The following is a 21961-nucleotide window of genomic DNA, read 5'->3' as shown; positions in this document are numbered from 1 at the left end:
CGTGTGAAATGAATGAAGTTTCACCATACACATCGCATGTGTACAATATGTCCGATCTGTACCATTATGCACACACAACAGTTTATCGTATGGCTGAGCTGCTAGCTGCATGCATGTATGCTACTTTACATACAACACACAGACAGTCTGCACACATATTACTGCAGCTGCTAGCAGTTCCGAGCTCCAAGTGTTGTGTCTGGCCGCGGAGGAGAAAACCTGCATTTCTTTAGTTTTACATCCGAATTCTCGTAGAAAATGTCGAAACCACTGGTAAATGGTGAGATGGACCCTGGAATCGAAGGCCAAGACGGGCTATCTGGACAACAGCTGTTTGGTTGCGGTGATGGTCTTACATACAAGTTAGTTGCAAAATGTTGGCAACTTTGTTTTCATGATGAATCGTATCTATTAGTATTATTACTAACGACTACCGGTACGCGGTAGAGAGATCACGTTCGAACCACGATAGCACGATGTCAATGATGTTTGTCAAATGAGTTCGTTTTTTTTTTGCTTCCAGCATGTTCTGCTGCTTTTGTTTCATGACATGAAGTTTACTGAATAGGCCCTATACGGATATTGGAACATTAACAGTTGCAATTTGTAAAAGAAATAACGTTAAAGGTCAGGGAATTAAACTGCACCGCCGTAGACAGGGTCAACAGCATTTATAGCAGTTGTGTGATGCTTTTGATGGCAGTGATGTTCGTGCACCTGTCTGTACATGATGCGATTTTCAATTTTGGTACCCTCGAATACCAATTAAAAATCAAATGCCCCTAGTTGCATTAAAATTTATAGTCTAATTATTTTTTTTTTCAGCCTTGTAACCTGGGTTATCTGAAAAATGAGGGCAAAATGAGTGACAGTGATTTTTAGTGCTTTTGAAATAGAACTTTGTTGCAACTAAACTCGGCATTGTGATTGTGTAGCACTAGCAGCATCGATGAGTGCTCATCACACTGCATCAGTGCGGTGCCCCATCTCAGCATATAAACTAGTACAGTCTACACAGCCCTGTCGCTGTAAAAACACGACAGGGCTGTACCACTGCACAACAACAAAGCGAATTCAAAGCGAACATGTCGATCGCATTGAGCCCGAGTTTTGATACTTGACATCATTTCTGTCACCTCAAACTCATTAAAAGACAACCTTCATTAATTCAACTTCATGTCTATGTTATCGATATTGACATATATACACAATTCACATCTTACCGAAAACGCAGATTATATGCAGTGTGTGTGTGTGCAAATGGCACATCGTCTTTCACTCCACTGGCAGCCATTTTGAATAATCTGGAGTTCATGAGATCGGAGCTGCACTTTTAGCTTTTAAAGGTCATGAAGTGCAGCTCCGATCGCGCGATCAAATTTTGACATTGATTCAGATAACCGTCTGGATCCAGGATACTTTTTAAAATTTTATGAAGGATTGTCATTTTGGCAAACAGGACCACAAACGAGAGAGTACTGTAAAAGTGGTTTCTTTCGCGTACAGAAACCTTCGCGGTTTCCATCGGTGCGGACTTTTTCGCGTGTGTTTAAATTCGCGGTCAGTAATGCTAGCGTTGTACAAGCGACGAGTTCAAAACATTTTCGCGTGATGTTAAATTCGCGGTTTAACCTCACAGCGCGAAAAGCGCGAAAATAAAACCACCGTGAAAGAAACCACTTTTACAGTACAAGCTGTGCATATTTAAAATGTGCTTATGGCCATTGGGACTGTCATTGTAGCATGCTCAAGGCACAGCATGCAAGCAGGAACATGACAAAGTAGATTCTGAGACACTAGAAAGGCTTCTTTATCCCTGGAAATACAACTGTTTGGCAATTTTCAGTTTTTGTATGGATGGAAATGGGTTGCTTGGTGGAGGTCTGCACTCTCCAAGTGCTTTTGTACAGCTGTGTTGTATTATGGCTTAAAGAAGCCATAAACAGGGCTAAATTGGCATCGGGATTATTATATTGCAGACTACTAAAATTTTGCCACCATAATGGCCATAGCAGTGTGCTCCTTGGTGTAACTGTGCATCTTACTGAATGTATGAACACAAGATGAGGCACTGCACAATGCCGTCTCCAGGGGTATGACGGTACCTCAGGAATTTCTGGAGTTATGATATAATGCTTCAATTCGTCTTTTATTTGTGTACTACTCAGAGCTTGCAACACCCTTTTAATTTGCCATATCTACTGAGGCTGATTTATACAATTTGACGAAACTTCTGATTAGTTTAATTATTATTTCTCTCTTTCAATTGTACAGTGATTTTCTGATCCTACCAGGCTACATAGATTTCACATCAGATGAAGTGGTAAGTTGATTACCTTTTATGTGACTGAAGTCATAGGGAGATTCACACGGATCCAAATTAGCGGGATACAAATCTTGAAATTTGCATTGCGATCGCAATCTCAAGATTTTTGTATGTGTGGACAAAAAACAACAACAAATTAGTGTGATCAACCCCAAAATTTTGGGCTTATTTTTGAATTAGCATGCTAATTACCCCCACCTCCCCGTGACGGTGTGAATGCTGGACCAAGTAATCTCGAGATTTGAATATATCCTATCATTCAAAGTGCATAATATCCCAACAGTGTGTGCACTAAACCACTGTAAGTTGTAAGATCAAGTAGTTAGATCTATAGACTGGCAATTAGCGGGCTATTTCAGACCCTGTTATGTTTGCAAAAAATTTTGAGATTTGGAGTGTGATCACTTTCCCGCTATTTCTGAGCATGTGAATGTTTGCAAGAAACCTCGAGATAAGGAGCGCGATCATCATCCCGCTACTGAGTATTTTGTATGTCTATGTCTGAATGCTGCTAATGTATGAATACAGCATCTCGCTAGAAAAGAAAAAATATTGTGTAAAATAACAAATTGAATATGAACAATATGCTTAATGTATGTGTTCATGATTGTAGTATGATTTTCATGATGATCACCCTCACCATCATCTTGGTACCATACAAACACACTCTTTATAGCCTCTGAAATGAATTTCTTTACAATGTACAGTATGCATCATTATTATCCTCAACTGAAGTTTTATGGAAGCTTTATTGACGTGTTTTGTTTCATTTTTGCATGCTTACAACCAATAGCAGTCACATTCAGTTATTTGCAAATCAGTAACATCTTTCACCATTGAATAGCTAGGGAGAAGGATTCTTGGAATGACTTGTGTCTGGTTATCTCCCAATCTGCTTGTACATTGTATCTTTCATAATTGACTAAATATGAGAGTGAAAATGAAAGAATGATGCATAATACATTAAAGTGTATCAAATAAAGTTGAGTGATGGTGTGGAGTAGGGCATTTGAGCAACATGAAATAGAATGTGTATAACATGCAAGATGAGCTGTAAGTTGGGGCAAAATCCAAGATTACAATACTAAAAATTCGTCATTTTTGTATTTTAACTCTGAAGTACACTGTATCTAATGTAATCTGTCTGCACACAAAAATTCAGTAGCAGAATGAGTTACATACATTGACCCCGTTTACAGTGCGAGGCTCGGCCGCGGCCGTGCCCAGCCCCGCTTCAGTGTAAACGCGCAAAAGGCCAAATGCGAGGCCAAAATTGGCCTCGCATTTGGCCTCGCTCTGGAGGTGGTCTCGGCCGCGGCCGAGCCGAGCCCGGCCTTTTCTTGGTGTAAACGCAAACTGGGCCAAATGCGCGGCCAATTGCGCGGCCAATTTTAGTCTGGCTTCCAAACCCTCAGCCTGTATCTTTCGCTATTCAGGATATCAACCCCCTCAACGTCGAAAACTGGTATAGTTTAAGGTGGTTTTGTCATGCAAAGGATTCTTTCCTTTGGCAAAGGCCTTTGCCCGAACGGCGACTTCGTCGCCACAGAATTCAGTTGGCAAAGGGTCTGAAAACCAGACAATACCAAATTGCATTTGTTTGCAAGCAGAGCGCCACTACGACAAAATATTGAAAGGTTTGAATTAAAAGCGCGGCCGAGCCCAGCAGTGTAAACGGACAAAATTGCGAGGCTCGGCCGCGCAATTGAGGCCGGCCGAGCCGCGGCCGAGCCCAGCCCCGCACTGTAAACGGGATCTTAGTCATACATACATTGTACATGTCTGTAAGTGTATGAAAATTATAAACACAGTGTATTGTGAAAATAAAAGGTAAGGAGAAGGCTGAGCTGACACATAAACCTATATTTTGTGGCACAGTGGTTTCATTACTATCAGATAATTCCAAAACTGAACTACATACATCTACTGGTATGTAAATTGTATCAGTTGTACTGGCTGCTACAAATGTGTTAGCATTCCAGGAATGACATCTTGAAATACCCAGTTGACAAGTCAGCTACACCATTGTACTGGTAACGCGGCATAATGCATGCTTGATCAGTAGTACATGTACATTGTACATGTAGGCACACCGCTATCCATGCTGCCACTGAGCCCGTCTCTTTGCTGTCCAGCATTTGATTTACTATGCAGAATCAAATTAATTTGAAGGACGGCCTTCCAAGGAAGAAGTTATGAGCTAACTTCAATGGGAATGTCCAACTCTAGTATTAAGGGTAGAAATTGATAAACAAACGGTGTGCTTGCCTGAAATTGCGTGGAGAGGTCAAAGTTCAAGGCCAAATGGCAGCAAATTTACAAACCTACAATTAATTGTAAATGTCCTACCAGATAGGAACTGTTCTTTTTACAGGGGAATCCAGTCCAAATATGAGTTACAGGTAGTCTGAAAAGAAAGAGTAAAATATTACAAGTTCAACAATAAACTACTCAAATTCGGATGAAAAATAAGGAAGTTATGACATTTTGAAGATTCGCTAATTTTTCAGGAAACAGTTCTTGAACGGTCAATATGATGCAAATGGCAAAGTGAGAATGTTATACCCTCACAACTTGCCATATACATGTAGTTTGCACATAAAATTGTGAAATTTCCAGATTTTCATCCAAACACAATTATGCCCGAGGCTCAAAGCCTGGTACACTTTCCTGAAGTCATTCAATTAGGAATAACATCATGTTTCCGACTTCAATGACAGAAACATTGAACTTTTGCCTTTTTTTTTTCTTTTTTTTTACAGGACCAATGGAAATTTGTGAGGTTATCAATAACATGGTTAGCTCACATTGTACAAGAACTGTTTTGCAGAAATTAGCAAAACTTTTTCATCCGATTTCAATCAAATTTTTTTCCATTGAACTCGTAATATGTACTTGGACTGGATTTCCCCTTTAAGTAATTGATAGAAAGTTGATTTGGAACTACACTTTTATGTATTTCCTTTGTGTGAAGAGAGTCTATCCTCAATGATCAAGAGCAGTAAACCTTATCCAGTTCATATAAGGGACCATGCCCTTTTACAGCAGTATATGATGACATAAATGGTATCCCGGGGTACCAAATGAAAATCAGCCATTTTGTTGAATTATTTATTTTTTTTAAAAGGTTGTACCCTGGTTGCCAAAAAGTGGAAATTATTTTGGTGCTGGAGCTAGCAGCGCTACTAAGCCACTACACTGCATGGGAGTGATTATGTAGGCCTGAAATTGTGTACTCGGGTGTATGATGGTCAATCTAAACTCCTGTTGTTTTGGGTGTTCAGTGTTCCTTCCTTTTATAAAAATTGTCTTACTTAATATTTCATGACTAGATCAGAAGGTGCAGCTGTAGTCTGATATTTATTCATTAGTGTGAAGGTCAGATTGGGAGGAGAAGGACTAGTGTTCGGTTAAATGAAAAAAGACATTGTATAATCCTACAGGTGACGGATCCATGTATTCAGAGGCAGAGGGTTGTTTTCATTCTGCCTTTTTGATTGACCTTCTACCATTTGAGAGAAGAATACTTTGCTTCAGTCATTGTATCCAGCTGTCAGCTGTGATGATCATCCCACCATGGTATAGTGTGAAAATAATGGCTCAAGGCTCAAGGGAGGCCAGAGAATCAATATCATAAAGTTATATCCATCTCTGTGGTGTGTACATGTGACAGCTAAATTTTTTGTTTAAAAAATGTATCAAATCTCATTTAGAGATGAGTAAAAATACAAAATTGTACAGTGAGAATATCATTCCCCCCTTTGTGTATTAATGTAGCAGTCGTAAATAAGATACCAATATTCCCAGAGAATATTTTGAAAGGAATGACAATAGATCTAAATCAATGGTTTCTCCAGTCATTATGAAAGAAAATTCCCAGAAAATCTTACAGGTCATGTGTCTGTATCTAGTACTACATTGTACAATGTACACTGAAGGTTGAATTCCATGCATGGATGGGAATCATGGGATGGTAAATATTTTAGTACAAGATGTACATCACATGTTCATTGATGTACACAAGTTATTATTATCAGCATATATCAGCAAGTCCAATAAGCATTGAATTATACACTGTAGGACTTCAAATTGGATATATCAAATCATCAATGAACATTTCCCCTTTTAAAGGCATTTTCATACAATTGTATCTTTTATCAAGATGTGGACTCATAAACCATTATAGACTTTGTTAAAATGGAAATAATTACCTTGAAATCCATTACAGGTTTCATATCCTTTTCAAGGAAGAAGAGATTCAGAAAGGAATCGAGAAGGAATTTACCACCTCTGATACACTGTAGGCTATACACTGTATATTACAATGTATCTCTCAAGCATGCTTTCTTGCTATCTCTCTTCTCACTCCATTTTCATGGAGAAAAGAGTCAGCTTTCCTACTTTATAGTCATGGTGCTATGAGGGGTGTTGTGCAGCTAAATGCCAGCGCACATAATTTTGCAGTTGATTGGGCGCTCACAGAAGCGTGGTTTCCCCATATTTCTAAGGTGCATTTATGTGTCTCACAGATGCCAAATGTCCATGCACAAGTCTCCCTACCAAATATACAGTGTATCAAGAACATTGACATCAATGTACAAGCCGAGGACGTCTCCTGCTTGAGGAGAGAAGCAGAGTAGCCTCTGACTAAGATGTGGACGTAATTTATGTTGCCTTTACAGTCACTTGCTCAGATACAAAACCTGCTTAGAAAAGGCATACACAGTGTGTGCTGGTGACGTGAATTCAACATGGGGATGGGAGTAAGGCATCTCTTTGAGTACCTTAATTTAATTAACAGATCGGCCGTGGACCCGATGTTTGGGTTTGGAGAGTGAGTTATGACACTTCTGTGACGGCCACTGAAATGTCAGAAGTGCTTCCTTTTCTGATGGTAGGCCTAAGGTTTTCTCTTTCATGCTGTCTTCATCCAGAATTCTCTCTTCTAATTCCAATCCATGGTTCTTTTGGTATGTACTGGGGACACACAGTCAAATATGACTTGTGTTTATAAGGTTTTCTAATAATACACTTTGTACATGTTACTATTTCATGTCTATTAAAAAGTGTCAAGCCCTGTTGTATGGCTTCCCCCCCCCCCCCCCCCCCCCCAGGATTTTCAGATCTATACTCAAATGGCCTTGCCTGGCACTCTGCCCAATGAGATCTCTGCATTTGCACAAATTAATATTTCAAACTGCAATAATTGTAGTTACCCGAGCAACAACTTGCATTGTAAATATTGAAAATTGAAATTGACTGATTATTTCATGTCTGCTGTTATAATTCAGCAATGATTGCAGTTTACATACCTAAATATCTATACATTTAACAGGCTCCTGATGATATTACTGTAGCATTTGATAACATCTCATTAACAGGAAGTAGTTAAAGAGACAAAATAAATTTGTTGCAATCGAATACATCTGTATGAGCACATCTGTGATTTTGATGTACATAAACACAGTGTATTACAGCCATAGATGTGTGCATGAGTGTGTTTACATTGTATGTGGTATGTGTGTGTGTGTGTGTGTGTGTGTGTTTGTGTGTTTGTGTACATGTATATTTGTGTGTGGGCATGCATCACATTTTGTAACTTGTCAGTGTACATTTGTAGCTGTAATTGAGTTACACAATCCATGTTGATATGTACATACAGGTGTGAGTCATCTTTCTAGATCATGTACATTTTAAATCATACGTAATTCAACTGTGTGTTGCAAAGCATGTGGTGAGTAGAGGCCATTATTTAAATTTCAGTGTTGAATTTAATTAAGATGTTATATGTGAAAATATGAGTCCCCAGTAAAGCTTACACTGTTTCCATGCACTCTGTATTTATTCATTCATTTTTATTTTTTTGTTTCATTTTATTTTATTTTATTTTACTTTATTTTATTATTATTATTATCTCTTTTTTATGAGGACAGTGAGACATTGTGTGTGATATTTGTAAATATAATTTGATGGTGTGATTTTTCTTTTTTCTCTCTCTTGACAGGATCTGCAGTCCAAACTGACAAAGAATATCACACTGAAGGCACCTCTGGTCTCGTCTCCCATGGATACCGTGACAGAGTCATCCATGGCGATTGCGATGGCTGTGAGCATTCACCTATGAAAACTATAATAACAATAACATCTACAATGTATGGAGCCCTAGTTATTTATTTGATAAAAGTTGCCAGGAAGAAAAAGATTGGAAAATTGTGTTTTGCTTTATAAATCATACGTACAAAATTTATATTTAAAGCTGTACAAAACTATATTACACTGTATAGTCATTTGATCTACAGAAGTTACTTTGTAAATGGATTTTTTTTTCTTGGCTAAACCATATTTGCGCTGATATGATTTGAACACATAATCATTTTTTTTTATGCCTCCGCCACGAAGTGGTGCCGGAGGCATTATGTTTTCGGGTTGTCCGTCCGTCCGTCCGTCCTTCTGTCCGTCCGTCCTTCCGTCCGTCTGTCCGTCCGTAATGAATTTTGTGGACAAGGTAACTATCAAAACTTTTTGAGGTATCCTAATGAAACTTTGCACGTATGTGTATTAGGGGGTGAAGTTGTGCCTATCAACTTTTGGGTGCACATGCTCAAGGTCAAAGGTCAAAAGGTCAAGGTCAAATACATAAAATTTTACTATTTCCACCATATCTATGCAATGCCTGAAGATATTTTCATGAAACTTAATGTATACATGTATTACCCAATTAAGATTCTCTGGTGAAAGTTTGGGTCATGAGGTCAAAGGTCAAAAGGTCAAGTAAAAATATTAAAACTTCTCCTTTTTTTTTCTGTACCTTGGAAATTGTTCAAGGTATCTTTATGGAACATAGTATATATACATGTACTGACTGGCAGTGATTATCTAGAGAATTAAGGATTCATGGGGTCAAAGGTCAAGGGCAACACTTCAAAATTTTATTATTTCTGTCATGTTTATGCAACACTTGGTGTATGCATGTATAACCTAATAGAGATTCTCTGGAAAGTTTTTTTTTTCTTTTGTTTCTGCCTCAAAGGTCAAAAGGTCAAAGATCAAGTGAAAGTGCTGAACTGATTTTTTCCTCCATATCTCAGAAGTGGCTCAAGTTATCTTGAAATGTACTACATCTATTGTATTTATGCATGTTCTAGTGATTATCTTATTAATTTTAGGGTCAAAGGCCAGATGAAACTGGTAACAATTTACCATTCAATACAGAAATTGCACTTTTTCTCCATACCTTGAAAATAACTAAATGCATAAACATATTAATTTGTCAAAGTCAAGTTAAAGTCCTTAAATCCCAAATACATGCTCTCGTATTCATCCAATTAAACCTAGGTCAAGGAAGGTGAACATTCAACACATTTGTGACAAACTTGTCATTTTAATATTTTGCCAATTTTGTGAAAATGTAATCACACATTGTCCACATGTACTATCCAGACCTATTAGGAGAATCATGCATTATGGCGGAGGCATACCAGTCGCCATAGCGACATTTCTAGTTTCATATGGTTTCCTAGAGCTATACAGTAGCTTATAACAGTTTGCCAAAAAAAGAAAAAAAAAAGAATATCTGACAAAATGCTTCATGAAATGCCCCTCTGATATCAGGCCACTTTTAATAGTGCTTTGTTTTTAGGATTTTTAAAGATTCTTTGTGTTTTGTACTTTTACAAGCTGTCAACAAAGTCATATTCAGGGGACATCCTGTTTGATTGGCTTAATTTGTGTACTCTCTTATTTTTGTTGTTTCCTTTAATGCTTCCCATCATCGTAAGTTGTATAGTGTCAGAAAATTGCAAATTATTTATGGATGGAAGAGCACAGAACTACACATAACCACAGCAAACTTGTCACACTATGTTCAGTCCCTTTTCAGCTATAGTCAGTGCAGTGGAAAACTACATGTGTACTAAAACAGTGCTATTGCCAAATGTTTTTTTTTTTTTTTATACATAGATCTCTCAGATACAATAAAACAAGCGCATGTTGCACTTCACTTCCCTTGTTTTGGTTGGAGGACTACCGTAGTTTATCTCTTAAATGTGCATAAAGGACTACCGTAGTTTATCTCTTAAATGTGCATAAAGGACTACCGTAGTTTATCTCTTAAATGTGCATAACTACAGTCCTGCTATTTTCCCTTATCAGTCCCTAGCTGCTGCAGTTTTGTCCTAGCCATGCATGATGTCTTTGGAATGCCCATACAGTAGTTTGGTTCACATCCTGGCGCTTCTGTATGCTAATGAGCTTTTTTAGCTGTCGGGGAGAAAAACAATTCATGCTAGAATACTGTTGCTATGGGAAACAGCAGTGACCGTAGAAGCTCTCCACATGAGCTTGCCTGGAGACAGGAGAGTGGGAGAATACAGTGGAGATAATTTGCTGTGCAAAATTTGCAGTTGTTATATTGTTAAACTTCTAACTGCAATGCTGTTATTTAAAGGGACATATCATTGATGCCTTGACAGACAAATGTAGTGATTGAAACTACCATTAAAACCAAATTAAAGAGGCTTGACATTGAAGCAAGTTGGGATTTTGTGAAGGCATGAAATATTTAAAGAAACCTTGTAATGAAATTACTTTACAAACAATGAAAAATAAAATGCAGATTACATTTTCTGTGATATCATGTAGCTGATGTACAGCATGCAAACGTCTGTACTGTATGTGATTGAGAGATGGTAACAAGACTTTAAATCGATAGATGAGCTTGAAAGTAAAAAGAGAATCAAATGAGACAGCCATTTCTCTTGTTTGATGTTTGCCATTCTTTCTTTTCAAGGAGAGTTCATATTTCATTAGACTTGTTTCATTGAGCAGGAACTATTCAATATTAATAGTCTCCAAATATAGAATGTATTTGATGTTTAAAAGCAGATGTTGCTATGCTCACATTTCTCAGCATCACTGCAGGAATTATTCAATGTTCATGCCATCTGATTGTACGTACATGTCCCTAAAGTAAGGCAATGTGTAGTGTGATATACACTGTAGCTCATATTCCAGATAAATCAAAGTTTTCATTGAGGAAATTCTTTTGGTTTACAGCCACTTCTGAGATTCTTACTCGGATGAATGTGCAGAGTTACATTGTACCAAGTCTCCATGACTCTGTAGGAGACTTTCTGAAACTTCAGTGTTTCTGATATTTTTCATGAGGAGAATATTTGTAAATATAGATCTCCCTGATTCAACACACAACTCTGTTTAATCTCACTGATTTTTTATGAGAGAGTGCTGATATAACTGATTTGGTCCTATAAAGGACCAATGTAATACCTAGGTACATGTATTCTTCTGATATTTTGTCCAGTATAGCCCCATCTTCTATGTTCTGCAGTGTATTTTAAGCTTAATTCTACATCCATGTTATTTCTTTGAACAGTTATGTGGAGGTATTGGTATAATTCATCACAACTGCACTCCAGAATTCCAGGCAAATGAAGTCAGAAAGGTCAAGGTGAGAATCCAGATAAATAATGATACATGTAATAATGATGAGGATGATAATAATAATAATAATAATAATAATAATAATAATAATGATAATAATAATAATGATAATAATAATAATGCTAATAATGATAATAATAATAATGCTAATAATGATAATTATACATTACAATGTGCTTAATACAGTGTTTCTAAGCACAAGATGAGAAATAGATTTTTGTTTCCTTTTGTTTTGGTTTTTATTAACATATATCTATATTATTTTCTATTTGATTGGAAAAAAATACCTGTAACAAAATTTGAAGGATTACAGTATATTACAGGCAAGTAGTCTGCCCTTTTATCATTTGATGTCATAGTGAAATTTTCATGTGCACACAATGATCAGGCTATATTCTGCATTCCTCACATTCACTCATAAAGACATCTTATCCAAAATGACCATTGAAAGAGACATAGTGCTAATATTTCAGAAGTTCTAAGTAACTACTATAAAATGTCCCTTTCAAATTGCTGAAATGTTGATTTTTTTTTCTTTTGTTGGATTTTTTTTTTTGAGGGGGAATGAAGTCAACTGTAACTTTGAAATAAATCAAATAAAAACAAATACGCAATTAAGCTTTGCCCTTTTTGTGGATTTATATCTATTGCACTGTATAAGGATATATGAAAATCAGGCAAGCAGCTTTGATATTGACTTCTAACAAATTTGCACACTGTTGTAATCTCCCAGAAGAAATCATCTTTTTTATTCACTCAATTTTGTTTCCAGTTTTGTTTTTCATTGAAGAAAGGAACACATTTTTAAAGCTAGTGGCAGCTGAGTATTAGGTATTGTGGGGAAAAAAGTAAGCCATGTAGTGCAAAAGTTGAGGACAAATCCCTCCAAACCTCACATGTTAATTGGAGAATTCATGATGACTGATGCTTTGTGGATTGCCTTTCTGTGAATATTCCCATTTAACCTCTGTGTGATATTATTCACTATGTGACACAGTATCTTCTCTCTATTTTAATTCCAATCTCTTTCCCATTTTCTCTCCTCTATCTGTCTGCCTGTCTCTTTATCTCTCTGTCCATCTGCCATTGTATATATCTCTCTCTAATCTGTCCTTGCTTCCCACACAGAAATATGAACAAGGATTCATCATGGATCCTGTGGTGTTGGGTCCAGATGCCACAGTTGGTGATGTGTTTGAGTCAAAAGCAAGGCATGGCTTTTCAGGTAATCAAATGTCCCTGTATCATCATGTACTACTGGTCATATTCTCATAGAACTGTACCATACTCTCTGCGATTATTATTCTCGTCATCATCTTTTGTTTTTCTTGCTGCAGTAAAGGTCCAGTTTGTCTTCATTACAAATCATTGAAGTCCTTTCCAAGGGATTTCTCAGTTCATGGAGTCGTGTTCTATCAAGGCATCTGTTGTGTGCAACCATCATTAATAATCCTGCCATAATTACTGTCAGTGCTGCTTTGCTAGATCAGTATTTACACCCACCTGCCTCCCATATTCTTGCATGCCACATGGTTTCACAAATTATAATTTTACTGGCTTTCTCCATCTTTGAAGTGGGTAAGCTGTACTGCAATCATGAAATACAAATGAACTTCGATATTGAACTACAGAGACATGTACATTGTAAATGGGCAGGGTAAAGTTGTTGAACTACCGGTATTTCTCTTTGACCCTCATGTAAAGACAGTGTACACACACACACACACATGCTAAAAAGACTGCTATATAAATTGTGCACTGGTACACAACCTGCTCGACAGGACCTGATGAACTACATGGTGCCCCATGTTACAGTTATGTTTCATTACATACTATGTCCAGAATGTGTGTTACTTTTCCTATTTCTGCATTCTTGTTTATTGCAAGCTTATATCACCTTGTAGATAAAGATTGCCTCCTTTTCTAATGTACATCGTAGAAGAGTGAGAATACCCTTTAAGAGTCAAGCGTTAGCATGTCAACCTTTGTTTGCTCAGATACTCTTTATTTCTTGAGTTGTAATTTGGAATAATTGTAGGAAACCCTCTACTTGCAGTAAAAGTTGGCACTAGTCATGAAGTTATTATGATCTGCTGTAGCCAACATGTACTTCCCAATAGAGAATTTACCTCAATGGTAAAGCTGTTTTATAGGAAATAAAAAAAATTGTGAAAATCTTTTGATGTCAAAATATCTGTTTGAAATTAGATAATATTTTTGTTCAAATGGCCAAATGACCAAGATGTGATGATCTTGGTATCATTTCTTGTTTTTAATGTGTGTGTGTCTAGACCAATATGTGGTCCATTTTATTTGATAGGAATCCCTGTTTTATTTGTTGTAAGTGGTGTTTTAACTCAAACAGCTTGGTGTATCTTCAGCGCAGTCATGAGGAAAATGTATCAAGAATTGACTTGTGAGGAAATATAGAAATAATGGTACTTTTACATGCATAGAAAAGGTAGAATTTCAGACACGTCCTGTCAGTGTGAGAAAACTGATGTATACTGTCAAAGCTACATTGTATGCTGGTAATAGAGAAAGACATGCTGATTGTTATTACCAGTACTTTATATTTATATGATGGTGAGTAAACATTGTTTACATTTTTTGAATTTTACATATTGTGACTCAAGGGGAGGGAATTCTAAATGTAATTTTAGGAATTTGAGTTCCGGATGGCAGTATGTAGGGTTTTGGTTCTAAGATTTCTAGTCTTTGCATATAATGTGCCAGTCAACATGTAGAATTTTTATTTTGCCTGCAATTCATGTCTTGGAATGTTTGTGTGATCACAGTGCAGATTTCTCATGTAATGCCGCATGCTGTAACCTGGGAGTACTGTCATACTCCGGGTTACGGCATTGTTTAGCGCCACCTTGTTGGACCCTGTTTACAGTGCGGGGCTGGGTTTGGCCGCGGCTTGGCCGCGGCCGAGCCTCGCAATTTTGTCTGTTTACACTGCCGGGCTCGGCCGCGCTTTTGATTCAAACCTTTCATTATTTGGTCGTAGTGGCGCTCTGCTTGTAAACTAACGCATTTTGGTATTGTCTGGTTTTCAGACCCTTTGCCAACTGAATTCTGTGGCGACAAAGTCGCCGTTCGGGCAAAGGCTTTTGCCGAAGGAAAAAATCCTTTTCAGGACAAAACCACCTTAAACTATACTAGTTTTCGACGTTGAGGGGGTTAATATCTTGAATATCGAAAGATACAGGCGCAATTGGCCGCGCATTTGGCCCAGTTTGCGTTTACACCAAGAAAAGGCCGAGACCACCTCCAGAGCGAGGCCAAATGCGAGGCCAATTTTGGCCTCGCATTTGGCCTTTTGCGCGTTTACACTGAAGCGGGGCTGGGCACGGCCGTGGCCGAGCCTCGCACTGTAAACGGGGTCTTACTTACACATTATTATGGAGGCCAGATTTTAACAACTGGCAGTAACAATCGCAGTACCATAGAATCATCTCCGTTATGATGCTTGTAACGAAATTGTTGTAAGAAACCTTTTTTTATTTTTTATTTTTTGCGTGATGACATTTTTGCCCCAAGCGGCTCAAAAAATATTTGCAGGTTCTTGAATTCGTGCTGCGCAATTGTTAACCCATTTCAGATGTGCAGAGAAGATATTTCGTGAAGTTATCTTGCTGGTTTTAGAATTTGCACAAGCTTGAAGTAGCGCAAAATATGTGGAAATTAATGTACCGCAAAAATTTCTGCATTTACAGTATAGGATTCATTCGATGAATTGGCTTTCATTTATTGTTATGTTGAGATTACTAACACAACAAAATATTGAAAGTGATTGACAAATTGCCCTACATTGATGTACACAGTGTAGATAAGCACTGGATTAATCAGTGTATAGTACAACGGAGTCGTGATAGAAAATCATGGGCATACTGTACATACTTGGGCAGGATTTGAACCTACACTTGTACCACCTCCTGATTACCAAAGAGGTACATGTATCTTATCCACTAGACCACCCAGCTTCTGCCCAACAGCCAGTGCTGGTTCTAGTCCTTATAGCATGCAGCAGGTACATGTACTGCATATTTATTCAAATAAATGAATTGTTTTTATTGTGACTGATTAAGTAATAAAACACTTGAGACAAGAATATAATTCATTCGAATAGTCTATGCAGTCATTTCAAGACATCAGTATGGTATTAATGATGGCAGGGAATTCAATCACAATGAAACTAATTTCCTATAGTTTTCTACCTTGGAAAATGTGGTTTATGCAGGGAATATGTACATGTATTTTGATGCGATGTAGTCTGTGTAAGTATCACATGTTATTCATGAGGAGTTGGTAAACAAACTCACTGAAATCTAATGGATTAATGGAATTGACACACAAGAGTAACAATGAAATCTTCCTTAAAGCCATCAATACAACATTTGCAATTTACATTACATATCATGTAGTTCACATTTTGAGGACCTAAGTCAGTATATAACTGATGTTGCAATTTTCAAATGTGTTTTCATCATTCTCCATGAATTTTCTTTTGAATATAGGCATTTTCTTTCACCTAGATGTATGCTATTTCTGGTTGTGAATCTTTTTTTTTTTCATATAACTTCCTGTTGAGCTGTCCTATTCATTTTATCCACCTTTTTAGTTTCCTTTGTTATTTATTTCATTTTTTATGTACCATCATTCTTGTAGGAATCCCAGCTACTGCAGATCTGCCGCACAAGATTCTTGGTATAAGTTTTAGAATTCTCTCCTTGCTTCTGTTCAAAACTCTTTTGAAGTCACTTGCAGGCCTGTGTGATTATTCATTTTTCCATTTATTCATGTATCTATATTGGTTATAACCCTGAGTGTTTTCTCATCATCTTCATCCAACCACTGACATCTTTTCACATCTGGAGGATGGACAAATCACTAATCTAAGTTTCTGTGTCTGAACTTTCAAATTTGTGTCTATCTTTATTTTGTACCTTTGCAGTGAATTCCCCACTAACTAAGGGTGTGAAAGTGACGTTTCCATGGAGATTTAACTGACTTTTTCCCCAGTTTGCTTTCATTTCATCAGAGTTTGAGACTTAAGTAAATTACTTTGATTTCATGGCATCTGTCCTGCATTGTCTACATTTAGATAAATTATGTGTGGGTATGGATATAATTTCCTTGAAGATATTCCAGATCAACCAGAATAAAGATAATTTTCAGTTTTTATGTCTCTTCCACAAAGTGTCGCCAAAGGCATGTTTTGAGGTTGTCCATCCATATAATGTCCACCCAAAATACATTTTGTGGACAATGTATTTTGAGTACCATTTGAAGTTTCCAAAGAAAAATTGGCATGGTGTGGACCAATCTGTGCCTATCAACTTGTGGGTGCACACATCAAGGTCAAACTTTTAAGTCGATGTCAAATTCTGAAATTCCATTTTTTACCCTGTCTCTCTGCAATTCCTAAAGGTATGTTCATGAAATCTAGGTATGTGTGTACACTTTATTGCCAGATAAAGATTTTTTGAGGAAGCGATTTGTACCATGAGGTTATAGATCAACTGAAAATCCAACAATTTCACAAACTTTTCCATGTTTTGAAAATGGCTCAACATCTTTGATAAAAATTGATGTATATTTTCACATGATAATTATTTTCTTCGTGAAGCTTAGTACATGTATTGCAGTTTGGGGTCATTGGGTCAAAGGTCAAGGGTTGAATGTCGGGTGAAAATGCTAAAATTACATTATTTAATGCTGAAATTTCACTTTTGCAATTCAACGGCAACACTTGATCGGACCAAGTTTGTTACTGTTTGCGTGTGCGAATCAATGGTGCTGTTTCTTCAAGTGATTTAAGCCCTTGACTTACAGGAGTTTTTTGTTCACATGATTTTCTATAATATTCCTTATCTTTGGCTTTCTGTTTGGGCAAGTAAAATTAATGTTCGTGCAAGTGTTTTGCAGCAAATTTAAAAATCTGCTTGTCTGACCGGGCAAGTGGTAAAATAAAGTTATGTAGCACCCTGAAGTTCACAAATTTTTCAATGTTTTGAAAATGGCTCAACATATTGTCATGAAAATTGGTGTTTCTTTTCACATCAGTATTAGTAATCATTTGCAGGAAGTTATGAGCCATGGGGTCAAAGGTCAAGGGTCAATGGTTAAATGAAACTTTGTTCAAGGACTGAATGATATAACCACTCAACACAGTTGGGGTTGTACCATCAAATTTTCAAACATGTCAATATCTTGGTGGTGATGTAAAACTGTCATGTAATGTTCATATATATTGAGAGAGTAATGCGATTTAGCGAAGGCATACCATTTGCCGCCATAGCGACATTTCTGGTTTCATATTTCTTCCAAAACTGAGAACATTGAGTTCATAGCACTATGTAGAATACGTGCCTTTGTCGGTTAGTGAAAATGTGGATGTGTTTTTTTTTTTCATTGTATTTAAGGGAACTCGTACAAATTCTAAATGATTAGTTCATTGTCACATTACATGTACCTTGCCGAGATTTTCATGTGAAAGGTCAAGTGAAAAAGGATATTCTATGGATGTCTTTACAAGTTTCAGGGCCATTTGCTAAACCTTCTTTAGGAAATGCATACACAGGGCTTTCTAACAAAATAATGTCAGATTCAACAGAAATTCACAGGATAACATTTTGGTCTATCACCTTTCAGAAGAGTGCAAACAGTTTGACATTTAGTACTACAGTTCAACCTCGATTATCCGGCCATGTCGGGACCAGCGCTCATCCGGATAAGCGAATTGGCCGGATATGGGAGACACAATGTTAATGTATATAGCTGCCGTCCCAGTGCACTGGCAGCTAGGCAGGTAGCGTACCCTGCAACGGTGGTGTAATCTATGCTAGCCTGCGCAAAAATTGTAATCCCTTCTTCACAAAAATAAAGTGTATCTTGTAGGTAAATTGTATGAGTTTTGTAGAAATTTTAATTGAGTTTAAAGTCACTGTTTTTTCTCAATTTTTGGATGAAGAAAAAAGTCCTTCACTGCGTGAACGTGTTCAGATAATAGAGATTTCCGGATAAAAGGAGGCCGGATAATTGAGGTCGAACTGTATGAAAAAAACAGCTACTGTACACTTCGGTGTGCAGCTTCCAGGCAAAGGCTTTCTGCCTGCTTTCATGATATACATGTATCAGTATGTTAATACACTTGAATTTGAAGTTTTATCTCATTTTGTGGCATGATATGGTGTGTAAAAACCTTCATTGTAGGTTTTATCATGTAATGATTCATGAATATAATACAATCCATATGAATTAGACTTTGGTGAAGACATGTCTAAATGTGCTGCATTCTACATTTATTGTTTGGGTGAAAAGAGATACAGAAAAAGTTATATTGCTTTGATTTTAGTCAATGATTTTGTCATTACGCATATCATTGTTCCATTCAAAAATGCAATTTTATTACAAATTATATTCAAGGTGTTTAATGCAAATTATATGCAGAATGCATGTACTATCATTCACAAATGAAAGTTGTAGCCCTTCCCCTGACACTTAATTAATATAAAATAGGGCATGATGTAACCACCTTATGCTAATCAATTCAGTGTTTTACATATCAGAGACATTGTATACTTTATCAAAGGTTTGAAACTTCTGAGCTAATGGTGATGTGATTATGGTAAAGACAGTAAATGTTATATTAAACCAAAGTGATGGTAATAATGATAATGATAATGATAATGACAGTTGCAGTGACAGTGACAGTGACAGTCTTGTTTTTCATGGCTGCTGACATCATCATGGATTTGCCTTTGAAATGCAAGAGTTCAGGAAAGGAATTCCTTTAAGAAGAGATGAAGGAGAGGGAGATCATTTCTTTTGTTCAGATTTAAAAACTCCTCGTAGAATTTGACTCATTTTACTGCTACTGTATGTGTGTCTGCAAACTCACATGAAGTTCTTCTGGTTTGTATAGTGGTACAATCATTCACTATTTCTGTAATAAATGTTTTCACTGATTGAATGCACAAGAACTTGTGAACCAATACACCACAATTTTATTTTGTTATCACTGTGATGAATATCCAGAACAATTTTTTGTTTTTTGCTTCATGCTTGCCAACATTTAGTCCAGTCTTGGACAAATGGGAGTGAAATTGATAGAATGAAATATATCCAGGTTCTCCCAATGCAATGCCAGCAGCAGGTTGAAATAAGTAAAAGTGTGATGTGTTTTGTATTTAATACTGATACATCAGCTGAGTAGCAGTGCCTGTATGGTTATGGTTTCTTTTTCTTCATCCAAATTAATTGCTGCAGTGCTTTTCTAAAATGTTAACATTTCTTTGAGTCTTGAGAAAGTTGAGTGTTACCTCAAAAACTTTTACTCAGATTGATTAAAAATAACGTCAGGCTGTAATACCCCCCCCCCCCCCCCCCCCCCGCCAATATGCTTCATATCACATCCATCGCTGTTGCTGTGAGTGGTTGTATTCTCACAAGTTGATATCAACACACATATTAACAACCTGGGCAGCATTGATGTGAACCATTTTAATTACATGTACATGGAAGAGGTAGATTTGCTGACTGAAGGAATCAGTTCAGTCATTTACATATCCTATTGATATACACTACAAAATGTAGAACCAACAAACTGCCCATGACATCTGTTGTTTAAAAGGTTGCAAGGAAACATTTACTAAAAGATTTTATATACATTCATTGCTAGGAAGGTGTATTCCCAGTGATGAATTGCTCCCCATAATGGGAAGAAGAGGCATGCTTGAATAGTTTTTCATTAGGTATTCATTTCTTCATCATCAGTTGGTTTAAGTACAATTCAAGGCTATTGATACCAAAATGTGGAAAAACTTTAAATCTTGTTATATGAATACCTGTAAAAGTGAGGAGGTGTGATCCAAAATATGATATGCAGTATTCAAAATTCACAGTTTTTTAAAAATGATCCAAGCATATCTTGCCTCAATGTCACAATTATATTTTATGCAAGAAAATTGTATTGTATGTTTCTGCCCCAACATGTACACACTAAAGAGAGGGGATATTGATAGATTATTTGTGATCATGCATGTTGTATGTTGTAGCAAATATGTAAAAATGAAACAGAAAGTTGATGCTTGTATTTATCCAAGAAAAGTATCCAAACCATCAGTATCTATTCTCTCAAAGCATTTTATTTTATAGATCACTGCAGTAGGCCTAAATTTTATTCATCAATTATTGTTCATGTATTATGAATTTATTTAGATTTACTTTCACTTTGATTCAAAATGTATGTTGTAAAAATGAGAAAGTAAAATAGCAAGCTGTTTCTATTGTGGTGAAGGTTACCTTCATCATATTGCATTGCATTGCATTGCCTTAATGAAAACATGTACTACATGTTTTCATTTACAAGGCAATGCAAAGAGATTATTCATGTAATAGGTGATCTAGCTTTGTGATAGTAAGACATACATGTACAACAATAGGTTGGCTCTGACAAGTGGATACAAGGGCAACCTCCTGTGCCTGATAGATATATTGTATGGATTGGAAATTGCTGTAGATCTGTAACACTGACAATGATTCACTTTAGAAAATTCAAGAAATACAACTAAATTTTCAGTGATTACTGAGAAATCCTGTCTTTGAGTTGTAATATCTATTTAGTGCCTATCTGGTACTGAGTATTGAGGCTAGGGTAAAATAAAAGGATATTTATTGATATCCTGTTATATACATATGTTATTTTCTTTCATTTTAAACCAGTTACACTGTATTATGTCAAGAAGTGCTGTAAATCAAAAATTTCTGTGACTTTTCATGTTTTGGCTATAAATCATATCGATCAGTCAAAATCACACTTGATATTATTGCCTTCATCAGCTTAACAAGCTTCATTTATTGAAAGTGAACCTGATGTTCATGGAGAATTTACCTCCAGTGAGTGTTCTGTTTCTCCAGACCTAACTGACAGGATATGAAACTGTGTTGATCCCTGTTGCAAAAATTTACCCAGGTCAGTGTACTTGTGCTTGGTAACAAATCTGTCTCCATTCTTTCGTCGATTGAATCTCTTTTTATTTTATTTTTTCTGAAGAAATTGCACTTTGTAAGCTCTCTGCAGTTGATTAAGTACTGGTAATCATCAAATATCATTAAGTGCTTGTAGAAGTGATTGAAACTCTTTGGTTCTTATCACAGGTGGTGATT

General features: G+C 36.7%; 1 protein-coding gene across 2 annotated transcripts in view; it reads left to right on the top strand.

Annotated features, from left to right (window-relative positions):
- Window positions 1-217: 217 nt before the first annotated feature.
- Window positions 218-21961, top strand: part of LOC139719180 (inosine-5'-monophosphate dehydrogenase 1b-like) — a 45928-nt gene continuing 24184 nt past the window's right edge. For both annotated transcript variants that reach the window (XM_071630613.1, XM_071630612.1), the window contains exons 1-5: window positions 218-362; window positions 2275-2323; window positions 8331-8432; window positions 11718-11792; window positions 12914-13010. In XM_071630613.1, the coding sequence (XP_071486714.1) occupies window positions 259-362; window positions 2275-2323; window positions 8331-8432; window positions 11718-11792; window positions 12914-13010 (427 nt within the window). In that variant the 5' untranslated portion in view covers window positions 218-258. The remainder of the gene's footprint in view (window positions 363-2274; window positions 2324-8330; window positions 8433-11717; window positions 11793-12913; window positions 13011-21961) is intronic.

Source organism: Diadema antillarum, unplaced genomic scaffold, assembly GCF_040938485.1.
Source record: "Diadema antillarum isolate AM-2024a unplaced genomic scaffold, OU_Dant_1.0 scf00000107, whole genome shotgun sequence".
In the NCBI taxonomy this organism is placed as follows: Eukaryota; Metazoa; Echinodermata; class Echinoidea; order Diadematoida; family Diadematidae; genus Diadema; species Diadema antillarum.
This window is presented reverse-complemented; position numbering and strand designations above follow the sequence as displayed.